Genomic DNA, 22,320 nt, shown 5'->3' with positions numbered 1-22,320 from the left:
CTGGAGTGCAGTCAAACCCTGAAACTCATGCTTCTGAAAATTCAGAGCTTAAAAATATGTCTTATTAAAATATGTCTTATTAAAAATATGTATTCAGGTTTATATATTGTGCTTAAGCTTTCATTCCCTGGTATATGTGGACGGTCTGCTTTATTTAACAAATCAGAACCAGTTTGTCAGAGGGCTGAGTCTATTTTTAGTAATGGTAGAGAATCATCTACATATTCGGTTCTCAGTACACTTCAACGAATAATGGTGGGATAAGTCCTCATAAACTATCAATGAAACCATATTTTCTATTAGAAAAATCAAAGCTGACCTGGTGAAAGCGTTGCTTTATATTAGTCGTACTTTAGAACTATGAACACCCAAATCACTTTATCTCAGGAAGACAAGTGGCTTAGTGTTGGGTCACATCCAGGGAGGACTTGGGGTCTTGGTATTTATTATATTTTGGTGGTGGTGTCCTTTGGGCAAGGATGTGAAGGAATCAACTTCTTTGGATGACAGGTATCACTTTAACGCTGGCTACTCCCTTAACACTGTGGACGCCTTTCTACATTTTTTGTATTTTGGGTGCATAGTACCACAGCATTGACTGTGACTTACAATAATGACAGCCAACATGTCTGAGAATTGTCTATATTCCTATTAGACGTAGAGGCAAGTGCTTTTTATTCATTATTAATTTGAATTTTATTGAATGCTTTCACATAACTTTCCTCATTTAACTATCATTTAAATAATGCTAGAATGTAGTTCAGTTAGGGATCAAACCTTGGGTGTTTGATTTCAAGCTCATACTTTTAACACTTTTTTCTTTTTTCTAACTTTTATTACAGTAATGTCTTGATGTTAGCACTTCCTCTTTACTAGAAATAAAAGATCTAATACATTTTGAGAATTTCTAGAAGATTTGAACACATTCATTTGGACTTTCAAAAAAGAATATATTAAGTCTAAGAATAAAGCAAGCAAAAAATCGTCTCCCTCTTGCAGTAAACTGTGTGAAAGGTACACTTGAGAGTCAACATGGGAGAAGAGCTCTCTTTCCTTCTCCCCTTTACTGGCTATTGCAGAAGATGTGGGGTTTACTGCAGGCCTAGCCTGCCTGATGTCAGATACAGCGAAAAGCAGGAGAAGCGATCCATTTATGAAACCCCTTGACACAAGGGAGTGGCCAGGTTGACCGTCACCCCTCAGTCTTTCTAAAAACTTGGTAAAATTTGATTCAAGATCACCGTTTTCAAAAGGTGGTTTCAAAAAACTGTGTTGAAGGAACCTGAAATCAAACGGGAAAGATAGTTTCACTCTGTGGAAGTTAATTAAAGATAGTTTAGTATGTTTCTCATCTTAACAATCCTAAATGGATTATGCAAGCTGTTGCCTGTGTCATCATGGCAGTTACTATTGCACTCAGCGCAGCGAAGCAGCGTTCAATATTGAATGAGCAGGTGTTATGGGCAGTTCAAATAATACCCGATGTAGCGAAGCCTGGTGGTTCCTGATATATCTCTTGAACGCTTTCAGGTCTATGCTGAACTTTTCATCTTGCTTTGTATTTTGCACGACCTTTTTCCCGTGGGCAAGAAAAACCTCTCGGCACTGTACACGGAAGGTGCAACTTTGTTTTTCTGTTTGCCTGCAGCCCTCCGTGCAACTTCTTTTACTGCACGTGCAGTCCATGTGCACGTATGTGTGTGTACGTATATACACATTTACATATATACACACATATGTATAAATATATACGTGTATATATTTTAAACTAGTTCTACCCTTTTTGCTTCTCAGTGTGTTGTACCATATGGTGTACAAGCATCCTGCCAAAAGATAAAAATATTTCTAGAACATATGAAATCACCAGTTAACTGAAGGAGGGTAAAGACTTTTGACCGAAGCATTTGTGACACTGGTCTATTTGCAGGCAATAGTGCGTGCCATAATACCCACACTTTTAAAAAAGAGGACATATTTTAAAGTTAAAATGACTCTTCCTTTTTAAGGGAAAGAATCCAAAAATAAAGTCTTTGGAAATTTTATTTTTCCACAGAAATTTATTCAAAACAGTGTTTTCTTTCTATATTGAAATCCTCCATATCCATTTATGGAACTTGCCCCTTTTGTTTTAATCTCTAGAATTACCAGACAGTTTGGCTCTTTAAGCTTTCAAAAGAAGAGTCCTTGGAGAGGAAACCTGCTGCAGGTGGATGGCGTCTTTGGGTCAGAGATAACATGGGTTGGGCATTTTAACCAATAGAGCCAGGTATAGAAAGTCATATTCTACAATATCCCTAGGGTCTGTGCAATAAAGTTGTGCTCACAATGTGATTCAGGCTGTTGCTTCTTCAGAGATAAGTAATACAGGGTCTGCAAGTGACCCCTGACACACCCGATTATCCTCCTTAGATCTTATTTTAGGTCTCAAGTAGGCTTGTGTTCCTTTGTGCTACGTCAGGTATTATTTTCAACTATTTAATTAACCAAAAATGGAGAAAAACTAAAGTAGTAAAGTAGTTTCCTAGCCAAGGATTGAGTCCATTTTTTACTAGAGGGATAAACTACCTTGTAGAGTAAGTGATGCTGCTGTGAAATCTCTGGGCCGCAGCTCTGTAAACAGTGCCTGTGTTATATGCCAAAGACGCAACCTTATTTTTCATGTCTCCACTAATTATGATTATTCATTCTCTTTTATATTTAATCACTGCTCATAATTGTTTTTCTTTTTTTTTTAACCACATGACCCTACCTGGGCTTAGTTTTTATAGATTGGGTCTATAATAGAAAATATTTCTTACTGCACTTATTGCTAACTTCATGGATGAGACCCCAATAACAGAAGATAAATGAACAATTGAAAAGCTCCATATATATTCAGTACAAATTTTAGGTGGCATAGGAGCCTTCAGACAGGAAGATTCCAAAAGCAACAGGAAATTCTGTATATTTTTATAAAAAGTTTGATAAAGACTGGACAAATCTGGAGAGGTATTATTGAAGCAACGGGGCATGATCGCATAGTGATAAGCTACGGGGGGGCACTTAGCAAGTCCTATTCAGATTCCTTTTGGTATCACTGTGTCTTTGAGCATAAGAATATCCTTTCCTCTAGGTACAGGGAAGGTTCCTCTGGAATGAAAGTCTTATGGCCTACTTTAGAGGAAGGCCAGTTAAGTCTTAAGAGAGAGACTTTCCTGTTTCTGCTGTTTTCTCAACTGCCAAGGTGCCACATTTGGGGGTACCCTGTCCTGACCCCCATCACTGGCTGTAGTACATCTTATTAATGACTTGTATCATTTTATCTTTATTACTGTTTTATAAAAAGGAATTCATGAATGAAGACTCTCAAGCTCTCCATTTATATAATGGGGAAAAAGGGCTTGAAGTATTTGAGGACAATATTCAAATCTGTAGGACGTCTCATGACAAATTTATAATAATGATAGATTATTTAACCCTAAAAAAATAGGTTGTTCTTTATTTGTCAACATCTTCAAGCAAAGTTTTGTAACTGAATTTAGGATATGCATAGGTTTGTTTGCTAATCCACCTCCCTCCTTAGAAGAGATAGTTTTTAGTAAAAGGAAAAACGAGAAACGTGCAGAGACACTGTTTCTATCACAGGATGACTTTAGAAAAGGACTAACACTTTGGCTGTGTCTACAGCATACTCCGTGTGGGGTCTCTGAAGTGTTGGTAAGATCAAATAAGGAAGAATCTGTGATGGTAAGTGATTTTCTTTCCAACTGCCGCTTCTAAGCCTTCGTCAGAATGCTCATAGTTACAGCCAGGTCAAGAAAATAACTAAGAATATTTCTCCTTATTGAGAGAGAAAAACTAGGACCCTGATGTTTATGAAATAAGCAATAATGGATTTTCTACAGCAGAGAGAATGGCATGATAACATTTGCCACCAACTTTCTCTGAGCCTCAATTTTGTCATCAATAAGTGAGGAACGTGGACTAGATAATCGCTTTGGAATGATAAAGATTCTATAAGGTCATTACCATTCTCAAAATGACTCCCCCAAACACATATGTCTCAGCTGTATGGAATGTACAAGTCCTCAAACACACTGTGCCTTTTTCTTACCCCATTGCAATAACCATCTTTCTGCCATTTTAGGCCCAGAACAAATACTCCATCCTTTCTTGCATTTTCTTAGGCTCTATCCCGGGAAAAATTGACTGTCTCTTCCCCTCGCACCTCCGAATTCACATCACAATGTAGTATAATTATCTGTTAGTATATATCGGTCCCCCAGCCAGTGTGTCAGCAGCTGGTCAGGGACGGCTTTTTATTCATCTCAATGTCCTTAGCACCTAGAAAAATGTGTGGCACATTGTAGGTCATCGACAAGTAATACATTAATAATTTAAAAAGAGCTATCCTTAAACAGGATTGACCAGATGGGAAACAAAGGCTGTGGACAATTTTCTTTTTAGTTAGTGGTTGATGAAATGCTGAGAAACCTGACCCCCAGAAATAGGACTCGGGGCTTCACAGGTCAGAGCTAAGTTGGTGATTGGGATTACCTTTTCGGCCACTTGTTAAACAACAAGAACAGTTTCAAGACCTCACGTATCAGGATCCCAAGACTTGAATCCCAGAGTGAGTTCAGGGTCGTGAGAAACATCTCCTTTCTGAGCACTGAGAGCAATTTTGTTTCCAAGAGCTAGAGGAAGTTGTTTTTCTTTAATTTTTAAATAGGATTGGGTAAGGATACTTGGAACTCTAAACAGAAACAAAAACTCAGAGATCAGATTGGAACTCAGCTCAGAGACAAGAAGCCCATTTATAAAAACAAATCCGATGAAACCCTTGTTATAAAAAGGAAACAGAAGAGATGAAGTATTTAACCATCCATATTTACACTTGTTTAGAATATGGCAGAGTGATTAAGAGCAAGGGATTTAGAAGCAGATAGATAAGGAAGGGTGTGAATACTAACTCACCTACTTATTTGAGGTAAGGCTTCCCCAAAGTTATCTTACCTCTGAGAATAGAAGTTTTGGAGGCAGATGTGTGATTTTGGAAGGGTTTCCTTGCCCAGACTTGAAGGAAAGCAGATATACACTATTCACTAAATACTTACTGAGCTCCTACAATATGGAAAACCCTGAGGCGAGGAGAGAGTGGCATAAGCTCCAATCTCTGCCACTAACAAGGTTATAGCTGAGTTAGGAAGACGTGTATAAATAGGTCCCCATCTTCCAGTGTTCGCACTTCCATGCTCTATTAATTCAGGATTGCTTAACACCTATATTTGTACGTGTTTTCGCAATTAGTTTGTTTCACAGGAGTCCATAAGGTTGTGACTTAACACTGGAAGAAGAGTGGAGGCTACTGGCGTCAACTGTTACTATTGACGCGACTTTTCCAACAACCATCAAACCAAAAGAAAGGGACTATTCCACCCCAATAACCATTTCTCATTTCCATTAGCTTTTCCCTGTGTGTGTTCCTTTCTGTTCAAGTCAACAAGTATTTATTGGCTACCTAGTGTGAGCATGTTATATTAGCTATCGGTTACACAGAAATGAAAGTCAGTTTCTGTTCTCGAGGAACCCAGAATCTGTAACGATGTATCAATAATCCAGCAATTCCATCATAGAGGGAAGGAGAGAAGGAAGGTGTGACAATGAATTAGGCATCTGGGCTGAGCGAATATGCTTGTTATGATAGTATCTTTGGCAATTGTATGCATGGACAACAGAAGCTGAGGATGGGCATGTGACCTAAGAGTCTTTTACTTTGGAATTTTCCAAACTGCAATAAAGAGGCAAGATCCTTTTTATCTAATGCTCTGAAGTTGTAAAGATGCAAAGCTGGACATGGCTACCAGCCAATTGCCCCATCTTGAGAGAAGTAAGTCTATATTAGAAGAAATTAAAGTTAATTGAAAAAGTAAGAAAGAGGATAGCTGAAGATCATCCTTATTCATTTATTCATTCAATAAATATTTATTGAGTATCTAATAAACAGCAGGCATTGTTTCAGATGCTTAGGGAATACCAGAGAATAAAATAAGCCAAAAAATAAATAAATAAAAAAACCCACCTCACTTTACTCATGGAGTTCATATTATAAGCAGACAGTAATTTGAAAATATAATAAGTACATTATCATATTAGCCTATGTGCTGTGGAAAAAATAAATTAGGGTAAGAAAGATCTAGAGTTTGGTAAGTGGTGCTAGTGGTAATTTTATGTAGCATGGTAAGGTTAGCTCTCATTGTTAAGATAAAATTTGAGCAAGGACCTGAGGGAGGTGAGAGAAGATGGGCCATCTGTGGACATGATGTCCCATCCAGTTAGAGGACGGTAAGGTGAGTAGGGAAGAGGTAGGAAGACCACCTCTGAAGTCCCTGAGGCCAGTGTTGAGGGAGTGAAGTGGAGGATGTGCAATGTTATTGAACATCAGGTAAGAAAAGTGTTAAGAGGCCAGATTCTGAGGGTCCTAGTAGATGATTGAGGCTTTGGCCTTTATTGCTAGTGGAAGCGGGAACCATTGAAGGAATAGAAATAGAAAGTCAGGTAATCTGATTTTTGTTCTGAAACCGTCACTGCAGCTGCTGTGTAGAGGGCAGTGTGGGAGGCAGACACCTGTAAGGTTAAGAAGTAATAGTGACTCCAGTCAGGTGGATCATGAGCAGCGGCTCTGGTGAGAAGTGGTCAGAGTATGAATACATTTTGAAGGGAATGTTTTGGGAAAATTCTGAGAGCGAATGGAAAAACCACTCCTTAAACTGAGGGGGAACTGAAAGGCCTAAGCATGACTTGGACAAGTCCAGCTTGGCGAATTAGATGATTTTATCAGAGGTTACTTACAAGGGAACTTCCTCCTGCGCATCAAAGGAAATTCTTCTAGGGGAGCCTTCTTGTGTGCAAAAACCACATCTGCCCACCCTATGCTGTTGCCTTAAATCTCTTCCCAGTGAGAGTTTTTGCATTGTTGTTCACAGTGAAACTAATCATGCAGGTACGGTACCATCATCCTACCCTGTCTTGCAGCCCGTGTTACATTAATGGTACTATGGTTTTCCTTTAGGTGGGTATTTTAGTATGACAGTTTGCTGAAAGGTGCTATAGGATTACCAAAGTACCTCTAAAGCAGTCAGAGTTGTTCTGAGCAGCTGTTTCAGGACAAAGAGTGCTGGGGCATCCAAGGAAGTGCTGGGCACTTCCCCTTCTCCTCAGTAGTTATCTTGGCTCCTGCGGAGTCTACTTTTTAACAATTTTGCCAGCCCTCCAGGCCAGCACAGTATTTCTGCTATGTGGTGGGGAACCTGAATTTTTCCCTTGGGTAGAGCCAAGAGGATTTCCTGAAAGAGAGAAGTTAAACAAGGCGAAGGTTTGTAGTTTGAGTGTATGGAGGATGAGGTTGCTCTGAGCTGATGTTGAGAACTGTAAATGGCCTGGGAGGGAGCAGAATCCTCAGTGATGGTCATGAGAGATTTGAGGTTTCCAATTGACAGCTACATGGAAACGTGATGAGGGCGGTTGGATATTTGGGTCTCTGGTTGAGGACTGAGGTCTGGATTGGAGATAGAAATTTGTGGGTCAATGGTACATGTGTAGAGAATTAAGGCAACGAGGGTAGATGAGATTAAGGGGCATGTGACGCCACAGCACTCAACCGAGGGCGACAAAGTGAGATTCTGTCTCTAAAAAAAAAAGAAATGAAAAGAAAGAAACCAGCTCCCTCTCAGCTGATTACATTCCAATAAACTTTACTTTTAAGGTTTAATAATAATATATCAAAATGGGCAATGCATTTTTTGTTTGGCTCAATTGAGTGCAAATAATGAGTATATAACTTAATGATGATTTAGGCCAGAAGTTTATTTTTAACAGAGTACCATGGTCACATGCTTAAAAGAAAATGTCAGTTTCAATACTCATAGTATTGTTGCAGAGATGTATTACGGGGTGATCTATAAAAGAATGGTATGTGGATCATAATCTGGTGCAACTACTCTCATAGGTTGTGATTAAATTGGAAGATCCACCCGGAATTAAAACTGCTGAAAGGAGGTGATTTTTTTTTTTTTTTTACTGAGAGCTTTGCTTTGTTTGGTTTGGTTTGCTGTAGTTTTATTTGGTTCTTTTAACGGTTAATTCCAACAGGTTATGTCTAAAATTAGAAAAACTTGGCTCATTGCAGTGTCTCCTAATTCTAGCTCTCTGGGAGGCTGAGGTGGGCAGATCACTTGAGCTCAGGAGTTTGAGACCAGCCTGAGCAAGAGCAAGACCCCATCTCTACCAAAATAGAAGAATTATCCAGGTGTAGTGGTGTACGCCTGTAGTCCCAGCTACTTAGGAGGCTGAGGCAAGAGGATTGCTCAGGCCCAAGAGTTTGAGGTTGCAGTGAGCTATGATGACGCCACGGCACTCTACCTAGGGTGACAGAGTAAGACTCTGTCTCAAAAAAAAAAAAATTTAGAAAAACTGTTGAATTCAAGCTTAGCCACCTGCCAACATATAATCTTAAATAAATTACTTAAGGGTCTCAGTTTTTTCATAAGCACATTGAAGGCTATAAGAAACTACCTCATAGTTCTGATATAAGGATTAAATGAAATCATACATGTGAAATGCATAGCACATTTTCAGAAAAATTTCAGAAAGCTCTCAGTGAATGTTTTGTCCGTCTGTCTGTCTCTCATTCTATGTGAATAGCTTAGGTTGGTTGTAGACCAGTCGTTACGTTAAATGTGACTGTAAAAGTAGCCTCTCTTGGAAAACTATGACCTTACAGGTGAAAATATCGATATTTTAATAAACTAAATATTGGAAATGCAACAAAAGAGTAAACTACAAAAGGAAATATAAATAATGAAATATAAATAATATAAATATAAAATATATTTGAAATATAAATAATGCCTCTTTATTCACTTCCTCTGTTTTAGATTTTTGTCCATTATTTATATGTCCCTATCTATTTCTCTATCTGCTAATGAGAAACAACTGAAAAACACACGTTATTTGCTAATAGTTATATTAGCGAATAATGAAGTGGGTAGAGAAGATATTTGGGAAGGAAAAATGCTGCAAGATATTTTGGGTAATTTTATTGATAAGATTAATGAATCAAAGTTATCTAAATGCTGATTGGAGGGATTTGAACTTTTATGGGAATAATGACCAAGAAAAATGTTTTTTCTCATGAAGAATAGGACTTTAATACTGTATCGATTTGTGCTGTAGTCAACAGCCGGTGACCTCGAGTCATTGCATCATTTAACCAAGGTTGCAAATGCATTACGAAAACAGTGAAGTAACCTATTTTCTTACTTGTTTGTGTTTTGTTTTTTCCAGCTAATTCCACCCAGGTATTGATAGTTTATTGTCTTAATTCCCTCACATATAAATTATTATAAGCATTACAAAAATGGTAGAATTTCAAGGAGCCATTTGTTTGTTTAATGTAATATTGAGCATTAAATCTATCATTGAAAATAAGTCAGAAGAGCAAACAGTATGATCACTCATGAATAGGTAGGGTTATTCTCACATCACATCAGAAATAATTTTAATCCATCTCTAATGACTCGTTTAGACTTCTGTAGATTCACGAATAATTATTTTAGATAAAAGAAAATGACAACTCTAATATGATTATTAGTGCACTAAAAGAAAAAATGGCTATAGTAGGTTTTGAACTCTAATTAGGGTAATTACCACACCGTGTGACTTTCCATAAGCTAAATGTGTATGTTCTGTGCTATCATTTATAACAGTTTTAGCAAACTAAAGAAATTTTCACATTTGCAAATTTGGAAGGCAGTTCAGAATCTCAACTTTGGAACATGCTTGTCTTTCTCATTTCCTGCCTCCCTCAGAAACCCTGCATTTCTGCTCACCGTGGAATATGCATAGGAGTGAACGGTTTGAAGAGAGTACTGTACACAGTTCACACAAGGTCTTCTTGGGAAGATGGGACTACATCTTCAACCATATGGAGTGCTGAAATTTTGGGGAACAAACCCAAATGGTAATCTGAAGTCTTATTTAGGAAACAAAACTTGTAAGACTAGAAATAGACCAACTCCTAAATACAGTATATTCTGGTTTATGTGCATTCTGGTGTAAAACACATGCCACTAAGCAGGGCTTTAGGTGGTCAGCAAAGAGAAGGCATATTTTGTGCCCAAAGAATGTGTCCGTCCTTCTACGATCTGATTAAACTCTCTTCTAGTTTGATAATTTCAAGTCTTTTCTGCCCTAGTAACAAATCTGTACTTACAAATTTTTTTTAATATTGTCAATCCCTTTTAGAAAATAAGAGTTCATTTTAAGGCATTTCCTCCCCAACCCAGCTTTATGAAGGTCTGATTGACAAATAATAACATCTATATACTTAAGGTAAGATGTATAAAACTCGGTGTTTTGATACACTTGTACTTTGTGTAATGATTCCCCCAATGAAGATAATTAACATATACATCGCTTACATGGTTAACATTTTCTTTTGTAGTGAGAACCTTCAGGATCTACTCTTTTAGCACATTTTGAGTATACAATACATTATTATTAGTATAGCAACCGAGGTCTACAGTTGACCTTTAGAACTTATCCATCTTGTAACTGAATGTTTGCACCCTTTCACTAGCATCTCCCCAATTCTCCACACTTTAGCTTCTGGCAGCCACCATTCTGTTCTATTTCTTTAAGTTAAACGTTTTTAGATTCCACATAAAAATGACATCATGCAACGTTTGTCTGTCTTTGTCTGGCTTAATTCACCTAGCACAATTTCCCCCAAGTTCATTCATGTTGTTGCATATGGCAGTATTTTCTTCTTTTTAAGGCTGAATAATATTCTATTATAATTTCTTTAACCATTCGTCCTTTGTTGGTTGTATCCATATCTTGTCTTTGGTGAACAAGGTTGCAGTGAACATTTTAGTGCAGATATCTTTTGAAGATACTGATTTCATCTCCATTGGGTATATACCCAGTTAGTGGGATTGCTAGATCATATGGTAGTTCTATTTTTAATTTTCTGAGGAGCCTCTGCACTGTTTTACATAACGGTTGTACCAATTTACATTCTCACCAACAGTGTGCAGGAGTTCCCTTTTCTCCATACCTTCACCAATACTTACTATCTTTTGTCTTTTGGTAATAGCCAGTCTAACAGGTGTGAAACGACGTGCCAGAATAGCGTTGATCTGCATTTCCCTGGTGATTGGTGATACTGAGTTCCTTTTCATCTACCTGTTGACCATTTTATGTTTTTCTATAAATATCTATTATAGTCCTTTGCCCATTTTTTAGTTGGGTTATTTGTTTTTTACTGTTGAGTTGTATGAGTTCCTTATATATTTTGGGTATTAACCCCATATATGATACGTGTGTTACAAATGTTTTCTCTCAGTCTTTAGGCCTTTTCATCTTGTGGATTGTTTCCCTTTGTTGTACAGAAGCCTTTTGGTTTTATCTACTCTCATTTGTTTATTTTCACTTTTGTTGCCTGTGCTTTTGGTGTCATATCTAAAAAACCATTGCCAAGACCAATGTCAAGGAGTTTTTCCTCTATGTTTCCTTCTTGGCGTTTTACAGTTTCAGGCCTTATGTTTGAGTCTTTAATCCATTTTAAATTGATTTTTATGTGTGGTGTTAGATACGGCTTTAATTTCATTCTTGTGCGTGTAGATATCCAGGTTTACCAACACCACTTATTGATGAGACTCTACATTTCTCATGTGTATTCTTGGCACAGTTGTCAAGGATTAGCTGATCAAAATGCTCTGTGGGAGGGTTTATTTCTGGGCTTTCTACTCTGTTCCATTGGACCATGATTCTATTTTTATGTAAGCATTTTTGATTATGAATTCAGAAATCTTATTTCCACATTTCAGTTCTAAATATTATCATATAAAAATTCTCTGAAGTATTGATTCTCAGGCTTAAAAAATTGAAATAAATTTGTGAACTCCTATTGTAATTTTTATATTTTGCCCCCAAATGATCCATGTTACCCATGATATACCGCTGGGATAGAGTGCAAAGAATATTTAAAAAGAAGTTTGGAAAATAGGGTTCCAATCTCTGGACTTCTAGAGTGATATCTTTCTCACTAGTTAGTTGCTTTATATTAATGCAAATGATTTCACAACTCTGAGCCATAGTTGTCCATAAAATAAAGAATTTTGTATTTCTTGAGCTCTAGGATCCATTCTAGGTCTAAATTTCCATTTCCATAAAAGTCTAACATCCCATACTCTTATTATATTTTTCTTATAAATAATTAATCTATTAGCTTCTTTGCTAGTTCTTATAATTTAACATGCTGCTGTGTTTTCCTGCTGGTCATTCCTTTGATTTCTGGTGCAGTTAATGGAGAGGAACACATTGAAATTCATTTTTGCAGGACAGTGTAAAAAGTACAGATATTTAGAGATGTAAGCAATCTTAAACAGCTTGCAGGCCGTCCATTAAAAGTGAGAAAAGTGATGGGCAGAATGTTCAGGGATTAGGTTTTGGTTTAGTGGAAGATTTATTAACTCAGAAATTGGCAGATTGATGACCTCTGGCCTTTTGTCATGCATGCCTCCTGGTAGCTGTGACATCCGCTATAAAATTTCTACCATTATGTAGTCACTGGTTTGCCACATTTCAGAATGCATCTTATATCCTGGTGAGCTACAGCAGATCCAGATTTATGTAGCCAGCTTCTCTCTCTGTCCTGGAGTATAAAGCTGCCCAGGCTCGGTAGGCATCCTAAGAGTTACAGACTTCCCCCTTCCTCTTCCCACATTGCATCAGAGGCCCAGGGTGCTTGGTGAGCTTCTGGGTCAACCATTGCTCATCAACAAAACCTGCCTTGGGTGTGGCATCCTGCAAATGGTGGTCAGGATTCTCTGAGGTCCCAGGTGAGAAGCAATCTGTTGGAAGGAGCAGTAACCAAAGATGTTGCCTTTTTCCAGATGAGTGACGTTGATCTCTTAGCTTCAGTAGGCCTTAGCATTTTGAAATATAGTTGTCCTGATAGTTATTAGGACAGCAGTAATCCTGTGATACCACTATTAAAAACAGTAGTGTGGTTCAAACATTATTCCATTTGATCCTCTCCACAATGAGGAGTGAGGCATGAGTTGTTGGGTCTTTTCTACAGATATGCAATTTGAACATGGAGGCTAACTTGCCAAATTTACACAGTGAGCTACTGTGTCTGCTCTTTGCCTGCTTCTTGCATTTTAAAATAAAAGAAAGGGGAAAAAGAAGTACGTTTATTGAGTATTTCCTGTGTGCCAAATACCTTGCGAGGTGCTTTGGTATATTATGTTCTTAAATATTACATAAATAAAAAAATTCAAAGAATATGAAACAATCTTGCCACAATGGGAAACAGATTATTATCCTTGTTATATAGATGGGGAAATTGAGGTTTAGAGAAGTTAGGGGAGGTGTTTCAAGGGTATATAGCCAATAACTATGTGAGACCTCAACTATGTTGTTGAACTAAGGTAACAAACGAATTTTACCTGAAGCATTAGCTTTAACCAGTTGACGGTGGTTGTCTGCAGCGGTGTAGAGGATTCTGGGGGTATATCTGGGCTCACTGGGAAGAAGCATCTCATTCAACTAGTGACCGTTTATCACAGGAGTGAGGGGGACGCAGCCCTCCAGCCATTTATTTCTCGTCCTTGAAACGGACGCTCTCTAATGTTCCTTTCAACTCCACAAGCCTCTGACTGTAGGTAAGCACAGGATTGTGTCTTAGCCTCCATTTCTCTGGAGCAGAGCCTGAGACAGAGGCTTGTGGAGAAGGAGTCTGATTGGAAAGCCACCTCAGGGAGCAGGAGCAGAGGCTGGGAAGGAGGAAAAGCCAACCCAAGGTGTGTTGTGGAGGTGGCGCTAACGTGCACGCGGTAAGCTTCACAGCCTGTGTCTGAGGACTGCCCTGTGGGAGGATCAAAGGGATCAGAGCACTGAAGCACAGGCTCCCCTGCCATGCTGGATGAAGGCAGCTCCACGCGGTTAACTCCTGCACCACAGCGTGGCATGTGTGGGAACATTCAGGGGTTTGGGGGGGTCTCCTCTGCTATATCCCGAGGAAGCTCAGAGATAGAAAAGCCAGCTATGCAGATCAGAGGTGAGGTTCTGTGGGGGCCTGGATCCCCAGGATCTGCACTGAGAGCAGTTGTCCCAAGAAAAACCTCAGACTCAGTGATCTCAGGTGAAATAACCGATGGGAGTCTGTGGGAGGCTTACGCTGTAACTAGCAGCATCTCAAGTGCAGCCAGCAAGTGCAGCCCTGGCCATTCTCCTGGTGGTCTCTTTATCCAATCAAAAATCGTAAATCATGTCGACAACATAAGACATAAACTTAATTTGAGTTATTCAAAGCAAGGTGCTCAGAGTAATCATTAACAGTCAGAAGAAGGGAAACAAAGGAAAGGAAAACCACGCAGGCACGTCCATGCAGGCCCACCACGTGATTACATTATATAGTTTACAAATGGGGGATAAACTTGCCTCATCCGCTTCAATGTTTTCTATCTATGCCTGGGCAGGACTCAGGCTATGGTAATCTTTGGTTGCTAGACGTTCTGTTCTCCCCCACCAGATAACAATCAGGCTATCTGTGGCATCTGAGGGGGCGGGGGGTGCAGGATCCTGGACTGTGGTCATCAGGACTCCCAGAATTCTAGCCCTGAGCCTGCCGGGTACCAGATGTCCTGTGTAGACCACCGGGCTATTGCTACCCTCGAGGGGTTTGAGGAACTTGCACTCTGGTCACAAGTCCTTCAGAAATGCTTGGCCTAAACTATTCTACAGACCTGATTCCCAGGAGGTGTTGCCAAGTTGCACCCAAGTGACCCTGGTAAGGGCCTGCACTGAACTTGGTTAGCCCACTGAAGGCTGGGAGGATGCTGACGCGTCCCCTCTGGGACCTGGATCATGGCTGATCTCTGTAACTCTGATAGGCCTGGGATAACTCCACGAACCTTGTAAAGGTTGTATGTATGCTAGAGAAATACCAATGGCATCAATCTCAACTACCTCCTGCACTGTCCCTCTCTATCTTTTTTCTATAAGAAAGGTAGGCTATAAATATCAATCTATAAGAGACTAAGCATGTTGGGAATTAACCCTACTTTCTGGAGTACCTACTAGGGGCCTGCCTCTGTGCTAGTCTCTTTAAGCCCATGATCTCCCTCAATCCTAACCACACTATGGTGAAGTTGCTGTTACTCCCCTGACTTGCACAAAGGAAACTGGGTTTAGGGCCTAACCGAATGGCTTCAGACTGGCCTTGCAGAGCAGGGGAGCTGAGACTCAAACATGCCCACAGCTATATCCTAAGCCCATATTCTTTTAACTCTGCTGTCTTTTTGGCTTTCTGGCAAAACAAGAAAAGTTTGGCTAGTGCTTGAGCTCTCTCTCATCCGGGGACTCTACAAGATGAACTCGCTTTTGGGACCCAGGATTGTCACCACCCTCCAAGTGAGTCAACCAGAGCCTGGCTGGGCTCCACAGCCAGTGCTGGAAATCCCCCCTGCACGTCACACACAGAGATGCCTTTCTGAGCCCACGATTCTTGAAACTGACTGAGTAAGCACAATCTGAAGTTGAAATTTCTTAGAAACTGCACATTTCTTTTTTTGTAAGGGCCAGAAGGGCGTATTTTCTCGAGTAGTCAAAACCAAAAAGATTAAACAGGATGTTCAAAGTTACAAAGAAAATGAGTGTCAACTTCACTGAGTCACAGTGGTCTCATTTATGAAATAAAGATGTGGATTTTGTGATCTCTAAGGTCCTTTCCTAGCTAACGTGTATGATGCAGAGTCTGCACTGAAACAGGCAGTGAGGTGCTAGAGGGCAGGGGCTCATTTCAGCATTTCTGTTTTCTGTGTTTACCACGGGCCAGCAGACGCAGAGCCGGCGGGTCCTTGTTCCGCTTTCCCTTCCTCTATTCCCCAACAGTTCTTCTGATTTCAGCACCTAAAAATTCTGCTTCCAAAACAAACCCCGAGTTTAAAATAATGTGTAGGTGTTCATTTCTGGTTTAGCATGAAGGACCTTAAATCAGTGTATTCTCTTCCTTAGTTTATGTGCATGGTGAGATTTAGAGCTAATTGTGAAAATAAAAGATGTGCCCTGTTCCAGACCTTTCATCAGTCAGCCACCTCCATTTTTGAAGAACAGGACTCTTCTGAAATTCTGAAATCGGCCCCTTAGACGTAAAACCCAAACTGCTTACACTTTGTAGACTAAGAATGAATGCTTTCCATTAAGGATAAGAGAAAAAAACAAGGAAGAAAAAGAATGAAAATGAATTTGTACATGAAGTAGAAATACAGGCCCCGGGCACTACCGCAGAAGCCGGACATTCCATTCCCCGGTTACTTGCTGCAAAACCATCGGTTACAAAGCGTGCAGGGTGAGCAAGGGATGGAACCCCTTAGCACAGGGGTCGGCAAACTGCTGCCTGCAGGCAAAATCTAGCCCCCCTTCTGAGCCTCAGTTTGACATGTCAGCTAGCTAGGATTTTGTTATTATATTTTAAACTCTGTGCATGAGAACTATATGGAAGTTTTGTCCCCCTCTTATTATATCCATACTTACACAATACAGGGTGGACATAAAGTTTGTGTGCAATTTACTATTCAGCTCTTTGCACAAAAAGCTTTCTGGTTCCTGGTTAAGAGGAAAAGAAACCAGACGGTAGGAGGACTTATAGGGCTGCGGGAGAGACTGAGGAAAGCGAAGTGATGTTACATACAAAATGGAAGAAGCAAAATGGTCTTTCACTGATCATTTGAAGCACATGCATCCTTTAATGATTGGCCAGCTTCCCCCTACACCAGCATGGAGTTATTGATGTTAAAACACACACCTGTACACACGCGCGTGGATACACCCACTGCACACACCTCACAGCTGGCCTGCTATGTGGGAAATGTAACTTTGAGCCCAAATCCCAAATCCCGGGTCTGCTATGAATTTACCACGTGATTTGGCAGGTTATTTCTCCCCTGGTGTCACCATAACTCTTCAGGACTCTCCATTTCCAGAAATTGCTGTGGAACATGTAATTCTTAAAACCAGTGGGTTTTCCCACTTCTTGGGCACTTTGAACTTCTTCATCCCTGGTTTCCACATTGCTGGTCACATGATCCTTCATGATTTTGGAAACCCTCTGCAAATGCATAGGCTCAGTCTTCAGCTCCCAGCTCTTTTCTTTACACTTTCCCTCAAAGATCTTCTGCCTCCTTAAATCTGAACACCTCACCCCTCTGCCCAGAACTCTGCAGGGGTTTCAGGTCACCATGACAAAGGTCAAGGTGATCATCAGAGCACAAAGGCCTTTATGTCAGGGGCGTCTCCATCCCCCCACCTGACCTTCAGGCTTCTGGTCATGCCATCTTTCCAGAGAGTGGCCTCGCTCCACTGCCAGTCTGCTCTGTCCTGGCTCCACCCACACCCCCTGCCCCCGCTTGCCTGCATCATCTCTTTGCTCACCTTTGCTGAACCAGCAACTTCTGGTTCATCAGGTCTCTGTGTGACTTGGCCCCTGCCTATTAAACAAACTATTTGAACATTGTTTAATATTTCACAGACTTATCCTTTTGAGCACTCCTGCAGGCCTTGAAAATCTTATTTTTTGGCTAGACACCATGACTCATGCCAGTAATCCTAGCACTCTGGGAGGCTGAGGTGGGAGGATTGCTTAAGGTCAAGAATTTGAGACCAATCTGAGCAAAGCAAGACCCCATCTCTACTAAAAATAGAAAAATTAGCCAGGTGCCATGGTGTGTACTTGTAGTCCCAGCTACTCTGGAGGCTGAGGAAGGAGGATCACTTGAGCCTAGGAGTTTAAGGTTGCTGTGAGCTAGGCTGAGGCTAGAGCTTCCTGACCTGGGTAACAGAGTGAGTCCCTGTCTCAAAAAAAAAATGTATTTTTTTAATGTCATGCATCCAGTTGTCACACATATTTCAATGTTAAAATCAAGGGATCCTGCACTTTGGGAAGGGGGTGCTTTTCCCTTGTTTCAGACTTCCGGTGGCTGGCTTCCTACTTGGGAGAGAAGGCACAGCCTGCCTGGGACCCGTCCCCTCACAGAAGCTTCTTCCTATTCTTTCACCACCTTTGTGCATGGGGCACCAGCCACACTGGCCCCTTTGTTCCTTGGACATACTGAGTTGGCTCCCTTTTGCCCCCTTCCTCTTTTGACTCAGGATCACCCCCCCACATTCTCACAGTGGGCTCCAGTGTGTCATCCAAAGTGAGGCGCAAGTGTCACCTTCTCAGAAAGGTCTCTCCCCCACCACCCTTTCTAAATCTATCCTATCACTCTGTGAAATGAATCCATTTCATCTTCTTTTTTGACTGCTTATCCCAGTCTGAAACTGTCTGGCCCAGTTATCTGTGTGCTGGTTCTTGTCTGTTTGCTGTGACAGAGCCTGGGAGGCCCATAATTTTTCCCACACGTGTTCACTCATTTGAGTGATGGAGCAAATGTCAGTCCAAATGGTCTGTGCAGGGAATGTGTTGCTTTTCCTTACAGTGAACATGAGTCTTTGGTGGGACAGGTTACATACGTGGCTTTCAAAGAAAGTCCGTGTATGCTTGGGTCATAAAGAGAGGAAGCCATGTTAGTGTGCAAAGCAGGAGGGGCTGGTGTGACGCTCCATTTTAGCATAATGCCTCAGCGTTCCACAAGGAAGGAGCTATTTGTAAATTTGAAATCGAAAACAAACCTAGATAGTATTTAGCATCATTCCACATTAGATATTTGGCATTCGTTTTTGTCTTTGAAAAATCACTATTAATATTTTTATAAGACTTTCCTGTCGGTCTTTCCAAATCTGAGTCTATTGTTTTCATTTTTAAAAACAATGTTAACTATTTAGAGAGAACTATTGAATTCTGGTACCTACCGAGTCCAAGTCTTCGTTTTGAATATTTCACAGAGAAGAACCTTTTAAGCAATGGGGAACCTTACTTATTAATGTTTGACATTTACTTTTTGCATACTCTTTTAGCTTTTCCAGATTGTTAATTGTGTGTGTGTGTGTGTGCACGTGCTCTCTCTAAATTTTCACAATTTTCTTCTCATCCTTTAATAGATAGCATGAGTACCATAAGCACAGTGAATTAACCTAAGTGAGGGTGTTCAGTAACGAGACCCTGATGGCTACCATGGAAGCGTAGAAGTTGCTCAGCTTGTTCTTTCTTCATACATTGCAAGAGAAATTATAATAAAAATTGTATATGAAATTTGACCCTATATATCTGTGTATAGGGTCAAAGTTTCAGTCATCTATACAGACTTACATATGTTGAAAAAGACTCACTTTTGCAGTTTCTCTTCAAATACTATAGTATGCAATTTCATACAGAGAACATTAGAAAAAAAATATTCTCTCCTTGATGCCCATTCTGTATCTCTTACCACCTACCTCAGGTCTACATAATATCCCATATGTCTTCCCTCATTACCAGCATATTTTAAAGTCATTAGAACTCCATGGGTGGCAGAGACCCATCGGAGAGCAGCTCATAATTAATATAAACCTCTCAGGGGGACTTCAGAGTTTAGCTTGATTTATACATACACATACCTACACACACACACACAACTTATTTTAACAGAAAGTTGGACAAGGCATTTAATTATGAAAAAATATTCCAAAGTATGGAGCCCTGTTTGTAAGTAAACTTCCCCTACACAGTTTTTCACCTCATTTCAGATGTGTACCACTGGGGATCTAGCTAGGTCACTGATTTGCTTCTAGAATCTGGAAACTTTTTGGGTACTTGAAGATACTTTTTCTGGTATACATCCTGGATCAGGTAGTGGCATCTGCTGGCAATGAGTGATATTGCTTTCTAATTCTATAGGTGGACTGTCTCTTCATCACAGTACATCCCTGGAAATTAGAAGCATCGTGCTATTTTTTTATTACAATAAACATATACATAAAAAGATGAATAATAAAACAGAGTGGCAATGATAATTGACATATTGGCTCGTTTGTGACATGGGAAGGAAGAAGTCGAACTTGTATTGGGAACTGCTGGGTGCCTGCCTGCTGTTCTGTCCTATCAGAGAGCTTAAAAGATTGTAGAGGAAGAGAAGCATGCCCCGGTTTACAGGCTGTGAAGGCAGGGCTCAAAGCAAAATCTGATCCTGCGGTAGATAGGATGTCCTACTTTTTAAGGCAGAAAAGAAAAAGCTATCCAGACAAGGATTTGGGTGGTAATGAGGACTCTCCTATACTGTCAATGCTGTTGTTACTGCTTCAGTTTTTCTGAAAGGCAGTTTTCCCATATGTATCAAAAGCCTTGACACATGAATGCCATTTGACGAAGCAATTTCAATTCTAGTAATTTATCCTTGGGAAATAATCATAGAGGTGTTTGAGGACTATTAACGTATATGGTTATTTTATTTATATATATGCATGTTATATATTACAGCATTCGTTATAACAGTGACAAATAAATAATCTAAATAAGAATCAGTATCAAAGGGTTGTTCGCATAGATTATAGTAAATCCCTAAAATGGAATTACAGTCATCCCTTAAAAATATATTGTACTGGACTATTTAGTGGAATGAAAAATGTTTATACCCTGTTATTAAGTAATGGAACACGTTTCTATTTCTCTATGAGTCATTTTTCTGAATAAAAGTCTGTATGTGTGTGTGTGTGAATTGTGTGGGTTTATAAGAAAGATAATATCAAAATACCAACAGTGGTTTTCTCTGGGAGATAAGACGACAATCACATTTATTTTCTTCTCTTCCTCATCTCTATTTTATAAATGATCTACAATGAAAACATGTTACTTTAAAAATTTTAAATAGCTTATATTTTAAGAAAAGATTTAAGAATCTGGTCAGAGGGAGCAAGCATGGATGCAGAATGAAGAGAGATCTGGCGAGAACAGAACTGGAGGCCGGAGAGGGAAGAGTCCCTGCAGCGGGAACTTAATGGGAAGTTGCTGTTCAACAGCAAGAAGATGCCACTGTTGGCAAGAGGACGGTGTCCTGGTCTGTGGTGAAGGGAAGTCAAGAGGCACACAGGTGGACAGGTAGCATCCTTGATGCCCGTATGGGAGGGGACCTAGCCACGGGCCTGGAGAGTGGCCCCAGGATTACATCAACTTTACTTAGATATTGGAGGACTTGGAAAAGAGCAAAACAGGCATAGGACTGATGCTGGGTAGTACCCTGTTTCCCTGAAAATAAGACAGTGTCTTATTTTAAGGTGTGCTCCCAAAGATGCGCTAGGTCTTATTTTCAGGGGACGTCTTATCGTTCCTGTAAGTAGGTCTTATTTTCGGAGGATGTCTTATTTTTAGGAAACAGGGTAGTAAGCTCAGGATAGAAGGAGAAGCAGGTTCAAGTCAAGTATGGGGTTACTGAATGACAGTCCCAGAACTTCCTACCTTCATTTCACCTTGACAGGGTGCAGACAAGCTTGGTTCTCTTCCTGCTACCACATTAAGGAATTAGAGAGTCATTTGTCTGCTGATAGCTGGAGCACAATGTACTAAGCATTGCTTGGGGGTATTAGTGTACTTGGAATAAATTGGGAAATAGACAAGTGAAACTAAACTAACAGATGGAACCAATATCTTCTTTTTTATTTAATTTTCTCCTAGGAAGCAAAGGTGATTAAATTTGTTCGACTTCAAACATGTCGTTAAATGGAGATCATTTGCAACATTCACACGTTTTAAGCCCTTGAAAGGTTAGGGGTCTAAAGTTTTGGAAAGAAAGTGACTGTTGGAATTGGGTCAGTAGATCTGGATCAAGGGTGTCCAACCTATGGCCCATGGGATGGGTGCTGATTTTGTGAGGACTTTATTTGCTTATCTGTGGTGTCAGATAACAGGAAAAGTATGCACAGACCTTTTTATTTTTGCTAATCAGCCTTCCTTAGAGGTTGTGTATTTACTGTATGGCCTAAGATAGGTGTCCTCAAACTTTTTAAACAGGGAGCCAGTTCACTGTCCCTCAGACCGTTGGAGGGCCGGACTATAGTTTTAAAAAAAACCCTATGAACAAATTCCTGTGCACACTGCACATATCTTATTTTGAAGTAAAAAAACAAAATGGGAACAAATACAATTCACACCACCTCATGTGGCCTGCAGGCCGCAGCTTGAGGACCCCTGAAGACAACTCTTATTCTTTCAATGTGTGGCATAAAAGAAAAAAGATTGGCAATTCATACAAATAAGATTGGTAATTCATACAAATATGAATTAATTGACTCTATGTTGCTGGTAAAGCTTCTGAAGGCCAACAGTAGGCTAACTGTAGTTCAGCTTTTGAGGAGTCAAAA

At 40.0% G+C, this 22,320-nt stretch overlaps 1 protein-coding gene across 2 annotated transcripts in view; it reads left to right on the top strand.

The window, feature by feature from the left end:
* LOC128563930 (cytochrome P450 7B1) overlaps positions 1 to 22,320 on the top strand; it is a 186,707-nt gene that overhangs the window by 24,212 nt on the left and 140,175 nt on the right. Inside the window, exon 1 of one of the 2 annotated variants that reach the window (XM_053559477.1) lies at positions 9,801 to 10,000. The exons of the other annotated variant lie outside the window; for it this stretch is intronic. Coding sequence (XP_053415452.1) covers positions 9,816 to 10,000 — 185 coding nt within the window. The 5' untranslated portion in view covers positions 9,801 to 9,815. Of the gene's footprint in view, positions 1 to 9,800; positions 10,001 to 22,320 lie in introns of those variants that run through there. 2 annotated transcript variants of the gene reach the window in all.

Source organism: Nycticebus coucang, chromosome 13, assembly GCF_027406575.1.
Source record: "Nycticebus coucang isolate mNycCou1 chromosome 13, mNycCou1.pri, whole genome shotgun sequence".
Taxonomy (NCBI): Eukaryota; Metazoa; Chordata; class Mammalia; order Primates; family Lorisidae; genus Nycticebus; species Nycticebus coucang.
This window is presented reverse-complemented; position numbering and strand designations above follow the sequence as displayed.